The sequence below is a fragment of the Theropithecus gelada genome, chromosome 3 (assembly GCF_003255815.1).
Source record: "Theropithecus gelada isolate Dixy chromosome 3, Tgel_1.0, whole genome shotgun sequence".
Classification (NCBI taxonomy): domain Eukaryota; kingdom Metazoa; phylum Chordata; class Mammalia; order Primates; family Cercopithecidae; genus Theropithecus; species Theropithecus gelada.
Genome location: NC_037670.1, coordinates 26,676,613 through 26,686,719, shown reverse-complemented (window position 1 = coordinate 26,686,719; position 10,107 = coordinate 26,676,613). Strand labels below are relative to the sequence as shown.

General features: G+C 45.7%; 1 protein-coding gene across 1 annotated transcript in view; it reads left to right on the top strand.

The window, feature by feature from the left end:
- The first annotated feature begins 6,762 nt into the window (after nt 1–6,762).
- Nucleotides 6,763–10,107, top strand: part of DOP1B (DOP1 leucine zipper like protein B) — a 120,339-nt gene continuing 116,994 nt past the window's right edge. The window contains exons 1-2 of the mRNA XM_025380961.1: nt 6,763–6,821; nt 6,936–7,099. Of these exons, the coding sequence (XP_025236746.1) occupies nt 6,962–7,099 (138 nt within the window). The 5' untranslated portion in view covers nt 6,763–6,821; nt 6,936–6,961. The remainder of the gene's footprint in view (nt 6,822–6,935; nt 7,100–10,107) is intronic.

The window sequence follows — 10,107 nt, the reverse complement described above, 5'->3', positions numbered from 1 at the left end:
GGTAGGGTCACTGTGTCCTCATTTTCATCGAGCTCAGAAATGTTCCTTCATATAAACATATTTACAGTGAACTTTTTTGGGATCTGGCAGTTGGTTTTTCTCTTGAACTTGTTTTTTTCTTTTTCTATATTATTATTATTATTATTATTTTGAGACGAAGGTCTCACTGTGTTGCCCAGTCTGCTCTCAAACTCCTGGGCTCAAGCAATCCTTCCTCCTCGGCCTCTTGAAGTGCTTGAATTACGGGTATGAGCCACAGTGCTCAACCCTGAATTTGATTTTCTGTGAAATTAAAAATGGGTAAAGTGAGAGATTTCTTGCTGACATTTTCGATTTTAAGGTATCTGAGTAGATACACTTCTTATGTGATTACTTCTTTGTGTGTCTAGTTAGCTATAGGCTGTATAACTGTCGGTTTTACTGAACTGTTCAATCTCTCACAGGAGACATATCTAGGATAGATTGCAAGATCATTGGCAAAAGAGCTATTTAAGGACGGAACCAATAATTTTATCACTAGCATAATGTACTGGAGACCCTGTACTATCTCACTTCCCTGAGCTCGAATCTGGTTCTGCCAGCTGCTGGGTGTGTGACCTGGGCAATTTTCCGAATGGCCTGACTTCCTAATACCCGTCTCACAGGACTCGTGTATTGCATCAAGAAATGCATGCGGCCCGGTGAGGTGGCTCACACCTGTAATTCCAGCACTTTGGGAGGTCAAGGGGGCGGATCACAAGGTCAGGAGATCAAGACTATCCTGGCCAACATGATGAAACTGCGTCTCTACTAAAAATATAAAAATTAGCCGGGCGTGGTGGCGCGTGCTGGTAGTCCCAGCTACTCTGGAGTCTGAGGCAGGAGAATTGCTTGAACCTAGGATGCAGAGGTTGCAGTGAGCCCAGATGGCGACACTGCACTCCAGCATGGCGACAGAGCGAGACTCTGTCTAAAAAAAAAAAACAAAAACAGAAAAAAGAAGAAAAGAAATGCATACATGAGGCCGGGTGCGGTGTCTCATGCCTGTAATCCCAACACTTTGGGAGGCCAAGGTGGGTGGATCACCTTAGGTCAGGAGTTGGAGACCAGCCTGGCCAACATGATGAAACCCCGTCTCTACCAAAAATATTTTTTAAAAAATTAGCCAGGCATTGTGGTGGGCGCCTGTGATCCCAGTACTTGGGAGGCCGAGGCAGGAGAATCGCTTGAACCTGAGAGGCAAAGGTTGCAGTGAGCCAAGATCACACCATTTTACTCTATCCTGGGTGACAAGAGCGAGACTCCACCTCAAAAAACAAAAACAAAAAGGAGACCGGGCACAGTGGCTCACACCTGTAATCCCAGTACTTTGGGAGGCCGAGGCAGGAGGTTCACCTGAGGTTGGGAGTTCAAGACCAGCCTGACTAGCATGGAGAAACCCCATCTCTACTAAAAATACAAAATTAGCTAGGTATGTTGGCACATGCCTGTAATCCCAGTTAGGAGGCTGAGGCAGGAGAATCGCTTGAACTCAGGAGGCGGAGGTTGCGGTGAGCTGAGATTGCGCCATTGCACTCCAGCCTGAGCAACAAGAGGGAAACTCCATCTCAAAAAAAAAAAAAAAGAAAGAAAGAAAAAAAAGAAATGCATGCATTTTCTTGGAAAATGGTGAATTTTCCAAGCTCGCCCAGAAGACTTGCTTGGTAGCATACCACGTGCCCCATATTTTGAAATAAAGGAGCTTGCATGAATGACAATTTCCAAACTTCTCACCTGTGCTGGTAGTTACACCAAATAGCACTTTCTTCATATGGCCAACCATAACATTGAACTGCTCCAGCTACCTGCTCTTACCTGGCTGATGCCCTCCTTGTCATGAGCAGTGGCGTCCCTTGCCACCCCACCTTCTAAATACACACCTTATTGTCAATACACACCTTATCACAGTCCTCTTCCTGGTAACTCCAGCCGCCCACACCTCTGAACTTTGAGGACTCCTCTGCCAGTGGCTGAGTTTCCTCTTGCTATCATCAGACTCTGTCATTTTGTCCACCCTCTGTCACTTATGTGTGTTAAAAAGAGCAAGGTCACTTTTTCCACCCTCTGACACTTATGTGTGCCATGTTAAACTGAGATTATGTATTTAGGTATTTTAATGTGAGCCACATTAAACTGGAATTATGTATTTAGGTACTTCTACTTTTAATAGGCTGTGAATGATGAGAGTAGGGACCATGTACTTCCACTTTTATTAGGCTGTGAAAGATGAGAGTAGGGACCTTGTCTTATTTATGTTTCTTTCCCATGTTTAGACACTTAGAAGAGTGAACAGACTGTGCCCCATTGGAGTATTGCGGTGGTTTAGAGATGCTGGGTTTCAGAACTGTGAATTTTCTGGAAAAAATATAGTATGGACTGTTTGGATATATCAACTTAGTCTTTACTTGGCAAAAGGAACAAACTACCAGCTCTCATTACCATCTTTTCCTTAATATTTTCAAAACGTGTGAAGGCAGTTATTTCAGAAAAAGGGACAGGCCCTCCCAGGAAGCTTGAGTAGACGGTCTTATTTTGTGGCTGGGTGTGCAAGGTGCAGTATATTTTTGCAGAGAGGCATGAATGCAGAGGCTCTGTGGCAGGATGGGTTTGTCTTGGGGTTGGATGGTGCAGTGAGAAGTGGGTAGAGTCTTGTAAGCTGGAAAAGGGGTTGTTTGGTTCTGTTTTGAGCTTCCTTTTCTTTTCTTTTTTTTTTTTTTTTTGAGGCAACGTATCGCTCTGTTGCCCAGGATGGAGTGTGCTGCTGCAATCCCAGCTCACTGTAACTTCCACTTCCCAGGTTCAAGCGATTCTCCTGCCTCAGCCTCCCGAGTAGCTGGGATCGCAGACATGTGCCACCGCACCTGGCTAATTTTTTGTAGTTTTAGTGGAGACAGAGTTTCTCCATGTTGATCAGGCTGGTCACAAACTCCTGACGTCAGGTGATCCACCCGCCTCAGCCTCCCGAAGTGCTGGGATTACTGGCGTGAGCCACTGCACCCGGCCTTATTTGAAGCTTTATGGAAACAATTTTAAACATGGCAGTTGTATGCATTATGTTTTAAAAGGATTCTTGGAGCACTGTGTGTAAAGGCACTGGAAAGGGGCAAGTGTGGGAGAATCATTGGGAAGCTTCTGCAAACATGCAGGGAACAGGCAGCCCAGACTGCGGTGCAGTGGAGATGGAGAGGAATTGAGTCAACAGGTGTTTAGGAGGAAGAGACAAACAGGACTGGGGTTGAGCGTGGCAGGTGAAGAGAAGGAAGAGTCTAGAATGATCCCACAGGTGAAGGGGCTACTTTCTGAGAAGGGAAAGACTGGAGAAGGAGCATATTGAGCAGATGGAATTGAGAGTTTAGTGGGTTTTTTTGTTTATTTCTTTGGGACAGAGTCTCGCTATGTCATCCAGGCTGGAGTGCAATGGTACGATCTCTGCCCACTGCAACCTCTGCCTCCCGGGTTCAAGTGACTCTCCTGCCTCAGCCTCCTGAGTAGCTGGGATTACAGCCACCATGCCCGGCTTATTTTTCTATTTTTAGTAGAGATGGTGTTTCACCATGTTGGCCAGGCTGGTCTCGAACTCCTGACCTCATGTTCCACCCACCTCAGCCTCCCACAGTGCTGGGATTACAGGCATGAGTCACTACACCCGACCTAGTTTTATTTTTTTAAACGGCTTTATTGCGCTATAATTTGCAGCTCATAAAATTCATTCAAGTATGTAATTCAGTGTTGTTGTTGTCTTTGAGACAGGGTCTTGCCATGTTACCCAGGCTGGTCACAAGCTGCGGGGCAGAAGCAGTCCTCCCACCTCAACCTCTGGAGTAGCTGGGATCACAGGCATGAGCCACTGTGCCCAGATAATTTCAGTGATTTTTTTCATACATTTACAGAGTTGTACAAGCATCGCCATCATCCCATTTTAGCACATTTGCCTTACCTCAGAAAGATCGCCATTCCCAATGGCGGTTAGTCCCTGTTTTCACCGCACCCAGGCAGCCACTAACCTACTGCCATCTCTCTAGATTTGCTTGTGGAGGGCATTTCATATCAATGGAATCTTACAATGTCTGGTCTTGTGTGTCTGGCGTCTTCCACTAAGCGTGTGTTTGCAGGGTGCATCCATGTATCAGTACCTGGTTCCTTTCCATTGCCTCAGTGTTCCTTTGTGGATAGACCATATTTTGTTGATGGATGCTTGTCTTAGTTAATTCAGGCTGCTCCAACAAAATAGTGTAAACTAGGTATTTCTGTTATAAGTAACAGTAATGTATTCCTGTAGTTCTGGAGGCCGAGAAGTTCAAGATCAAGGTGCTGGCAGATTCAGTGTCTGGTAGGGCCTGCTAGCTGTGTCCTCACAGTGGAAAGAACAGCCAGGCTCCCTCAGGTCTCTTTAATTTATTTATTTGAGACAAGGTCTCGTTCTGTTGCCCAGACTGGAGTGCAGTGGCATGATCATGCCTCACTGCAGCCTCAACCTCCCAAGCTCAAGTGATCCTCCCAACTCAGACTCCTGAGTACCTGTGACTATAGGCATGCACCACCACACCCTGCTAATTTTTGTATTTTTTGTAGAGATGGGGTTTCACCATGTTGCTCAGGTTAGTCTCGAACTCCTGGAGTCAAGTGATCCACCTGCTTTGGCCTCCCAGGATTTCAGATGTGAGCCACTCCGTTCAGCTAGTGTCCGTTTTAAAAGCGCATTAATCCCGTGACGTAATCACCTTCCAAAGTCTTCACTTTCTTTTTTTGTTGTTGTTTTTCATTTTTTGAGACAGAGTCTTGTTCTGTCACCCTTCCTGGGGTACAGTGGCACAGTCCCGGCTCACTGCAACCTCGACCTCCTGGGTTCAAGCAATGCTCATGCCTCAGCCTCCCAAGTAGCTGGGACTACAGGTGTGTGCCACCATGCCCAGCTATTTTATTTTATTTTATTTTTTGGTAGAGATGGGGTTTCACCATGTTGGCCAGGCTGGTCTCAAATATCTGACCTCAAGTGATCTGCCTGCCTTGGCCTCCCAAAGTGCTGGGATTACAGGTGTGAGCCACCATGCCCGGCTGCCAGGGAATGTATTTAGCAGTTGGTAGAGGAGGAGGAAAGAACTTCAGAGAGGTAGGTGAGAAACAAGCTCTGGGGCTGGAGGGGCCAGAGGAGTATGTAGGCCAAGCGGAGGCTGCTAGGCTGCTTGGAGAAGAAGTGGTCTGCCGCAGAGTGCTACTGAGAGGTAAAGTGAGGAAACAGAAAGGACCTCTGCCATTGGTGACTTGAAAGTAGTGGTGGTTGCCAGGCATGGTGGCTCATGCCTGTAATCCCAGCACTTTGGGAGGCCAGGGTGGGCGGATCACGAGGTCAGGAGTTGAAGACCAGCCTGACCAACATAGTGAAACCCCATCTGTGCTAAAAATACAAAAATTAGCCGGGTGTGGTGACACGTGACTGTAGCCCCAGCTACTTGGGAGGCTGAGGCAGGAGAATCGCTTGAACCCAGGAGGCAGAGGTTGCAGTGAGCCGAGATTGTGCCATTGCACTCCAGCCTGGGCAGTAAGAGTGAGAGACTGTCTCAAAAAAAAAAAAAAAGGAAAGAAAGTAGTGGTGGCCTGGTAAAGATTGGATTGGGTCTGGAGTGATTGGATATTGAAGTATGAGATTTCATGAAATTTTTATAACTGTACTGGCCCGTAAATGAAAGACTCAAGCTTAAAGAACGTGTTGTACCTTCAGTTCAGTTTCTTCCATTTACCATATTTGCCTTTTTATTTGATTGACTACATCCAACTTGTTTAGCAATCTACCCAGCTAACTGCATTCACTCGTGTTTAACTGTATAGCATTGCTCTGTATTTGTCTTTCCTTTCAGACTGAGCGTACTAGTGAAATACTGTTTGTCCTCATATATCAATTAGGATTGTGGTTGGCTATAACAGAAAACCTGATTGAACAGAGGCTTAAACAGCTGTTATATGCAGAAAACATACACCAGACATTACAGCATCCGGAGTTGGCGTGTGGTACCTTCACCATGCCATCTGGGGCTGCAGGGGCTCTGTCATTCCACTCAGCCATTGTTAGTTTGTGACTTTTGTGCATGTTTCATGACAGTTGCAAGATGTAGCTTCACTCCAACATCATGCCTTTGTTCCAGGCAGAAAGAAGAAGAATGGAGGGCAAAAGGCTTATGCCAGGGAGTCTGCCTCCTTTCCAATTGCCTTTTTGACCCACAGCTTCTACTGACATCTCATTGGTCAAGAGCTATCACGTGGCCACCTAGATGCAAGGGAGTCTGGGAATTATAGTGTTACTGTGAACAAAACCAGTGCTCCCTTAGTACAGAAAAGGAGAACAAGGCATGCTGGGTAGATGCCTGCCACACTTTAAATAAAACAGCCAGGTATGGTGACGCATCCCAATAGTCCCAGCTGCTTGGGCGGCTGAGGTGGAAGGAAGGATCACTTGAGCTTAGGGGGTCGAGGCTACAGTCACCCATGATCATGCCACTGCACTCCAGCCTGGGTGGCAGAGTAAGCCCCTGCCTCCAAAAAATAAAAAATAAAATAAAAAATTCCATATGATAGGAGGGGCCGTGTTCATTCAAAATTACCAGCTGGCGACAACATATAGTCTAGCAGCTTTGGAGCTTTGATCCTGGAATTAGTTTTGTCAATTACTTGGAGCCCTAACACTCTTATGCTGTCTACTCCTGTTTCCTGTTCTCCCCCAGAATCCACGAGGGTGGGAACTGTTTATCTTTCATCTCCCACAGTGCCTGGCCCAGAAGCCTTGCTAAATATTTGAACAGGATTGCCCAGTGAGTTTGTGCACAATAGTGTTTGTGGACACCTGTCTTCTATAGCTCTGGGTTGGGAATGATTTGTATGCCCAAATGGCTCTCTCATGTGGTTATTTTTTGGTTTGCTTTTAGATACTTTTCTGCTGTGAGAATGTAAGATGGATCCAGAAGAGCAGGAGCTCTTAAATGATTACAGATACAGAAGCTACTCTTCAGTGATTGAAAAGGCTTTGAGAAATTTTGAGTCCTCGAGTGAATGGGCGGATCTCATATCTTCACTTGGCAAACTCAACAAGGTATGTCGGGTGTATCCTATTTGGATTGCGTGGAGGTGGGGACGTAATTGTCTTTTTATTATTACAAGAAATTACATGGTTATATTATTTGTATTTTATAATCTTTATATTATTACATATTATACAGTATAATCTTTATATTATTTCAAAGAAATACCATTATATATACAATGATGATTACAGCAATTAGAAAATACAGAAAAGAAAAAAAACCACTCATAATTCTGTCCTCCAGTGTTACCCACTGTTAACCTATCAATGTATGTACCTCCTTCCAGCTTTTTCTGAGCATAAAATTATATATGGTGTTCATGTAGTTAAACAATCTTTTTCTTAACAATATTTATGTCTAGACAAGATACAATTTAAAATTGTCAAATTAGGCATTCAAAGACTGTTCTTTGTATACTCCTTAGGATTTTTATTTATTTTTCTTCTTTGATCTACTTTTTTGATCCTTTTACTGCTGTCTGGTAACTCCTAGAAGAATAGAAGTTGAAATAAATATTGAAATCTGCCCAGAACTTGTGTGTGTGCGTGCATGTGCATGCATGTGTGTGCTTGTGCGTGCGTACGTGTGTGCATGTGTGTATGTGTGTGTATGGAATCAGATCTAGGAAAACCAAAACTGGTCAAATGTGGGCTTGACCTTGTCCTCTATATCAGGGATCCCCAACCCCCAGGCCGCTAACCGGTACCAGTCTATGGCCTGTTAGGAATGGGGACGCACAGCCGGAGGCGAGCGGTATGAGCGCCAGTCTGTGGCCTGTTAGGAATGGGGACGCACAGTCGGAGGCGAGCGGTATGAGCGCCAGTCTGTGGTCTGTTAGGAACGGGGATGCACAGCAGGAGGTGAGCAGTATGAGCGGGCGTTACCGCTTGGGCTCTGCCTTCTGTCAGGTTAGTGGTGGTAGTGGGTTATCCCAGAAACATGAACCCTGTTGTGAACTGCACATGCGAGGGATCTAGGTTGCATGCTCTTTATAAGGCTTTTTTTTTTTTTTTTTTTTTGAGACAGTCTCACTCTGTTGCCCAGGTTGGAGTATAGTGGCGCAACCTCGGCTCACTGCAACCTCCACCTCCCAGGTTCAAGCGATTCTCTAGCCTCAGCCACCTGAGTAGTTGGGATTACAGGCATGTGCCACCACGCCTGCCTAATTTTTGTATTTTTAGTAGAGACTGGGTTTCGCCACATTGGCCAGGCTGGTCTCGAACTCCTGACCTCAAGTGATCCACCTGCCTTGGCCTCCCAAAGTGCTGGGGTCACAGGCGTGAGCCACCAAGCCTGGCCACTCTTTATGAGAATCTAACTAATGCCTGAGGATCTGAGGTGGTACAACAGCAGATCTACAGTTTCATCCTGAAACCAACCTTCCGCCCTCCTGCCCTTCTGCCACCCGATCTGTGGAGAAATTGTCTTCCACAAAACCGGTCCCTGGTGCCAAAAAGGTTAGGAACCATACCTCTATATAAGTGACCTGTAGATGGGAGCATTATATTTTCCCATCCTTTCTTTCCCAGAAAGAAAGTGACACAGGGACCTTCAGGTGCTCAGATGACTACTACAAGATGTAAGTAGATGATGTTTGGGCTTAGAGAAACTGTACCTGGCTCTGTTGCTGTTTGGACAGGACCTGAGTTTGGAGCCCAAGCGCTAGGTGGGAGTTAGGAGATGTCTCACTCTACTCTGCAGCTCTCAGCTCCCCAGGCCAAACACGCCAGGGGAATTGGGGTGAGTAAAGAATTTCAGCAGCCTGACCCTGCAGCCCCCACAGATGGCTATCTGGCATGCTGGAGATAGGCAGCTCTTACAGCTCGGCCGGTAAGCTGCTGGTCTTTTGCAAGGCATATTTGCGACATGTAAATGTTACGGCCTCATGCTGGCTGGGGTGGATAAATGTTTCTAAGGTCTTTAAAACAGGAAATAAGGGCTTGCAAATTCTTTGGTTGTGCAGCTCCATCTCAGGAATTCTCCAGGTGATTGAAGACTGCATTCACAGACTTGCATGAAGGTGGATTGCTCTTTTAGGGGAAAGGGAGAAGCAGTAGAACCCCATTGAGTCCCACATTCTTCTGGATGTTTTACTGTTTCAGTACTCAGCCCTCCTGGTTTATGAGAACAGACTACTTTTTTTTTTCTTTTTCTTTTTTTTGAGACAGTCTTGCTCTGTCACCCAGACTGGAGTGCGGTGGCGTAATCTTGGCTCATGGCAACCTCAGCCTCCCAGGTTCAAGCGATTCTCCTGCCTCAGCCTCCCGAGTAGCTGAGATTACAGGTGTCCGCCACCACGCCCAGCTAATTTTTTTGTATTTGTAGTAGAGATGGGGTTTCACCATGTTGGCCAGGCTGGTCTCGAACTCCTGACCTCAAGTGATCCACCCACCTCAGCCTCCCAAAGTGCAGGGATTATAGACGTGAGCCACCGTGCCCAGCCAAACAGCATATTTATTGTTAGGGAGGGAACAGTCTTCATTATTTCTGTTTTTTTCTTTTTCTTTATCAAGATAAAATTCACATAACACAAAATTCACCATTTACCCATTTTAAAGTACACAGTTAAGTGGCCTTTAGTACATTTACCATGTTGTGCAACCATTACTGCTCTCTAGTTCCACACGATTTCATCACTCCAGAAGGAAACCCATACCCATTCAGCAGTTCCCCGCATTCCCCCCTCCCCCCAGCCCTGGTAACTACAAATCTACTTTCCCTCTGTACGGACTTTTCATGGAAATGGAATCATACCGTATGTGGCTTTTTGTGACTGGTTCATTTCATTTAGCATCATGTTCTTGAGGTTCATCCATGTTATGGTATGTGTTAGAATTTCCTTCCTTTTTATAGCTGAATAATACTCTGTTGTATGGGTAAGTTACATTTTCTTTTCTTTTCTTTTTTTTTTTTTGAGATGGAGTCTCGCTCTGTCGTCCAGGCTGAAGTGCAGTGGCACGGTCTCAGCTGACTGCAACCTCCACCTTCTGGGTTCAAGCGATTCTCCTGCCTTAGC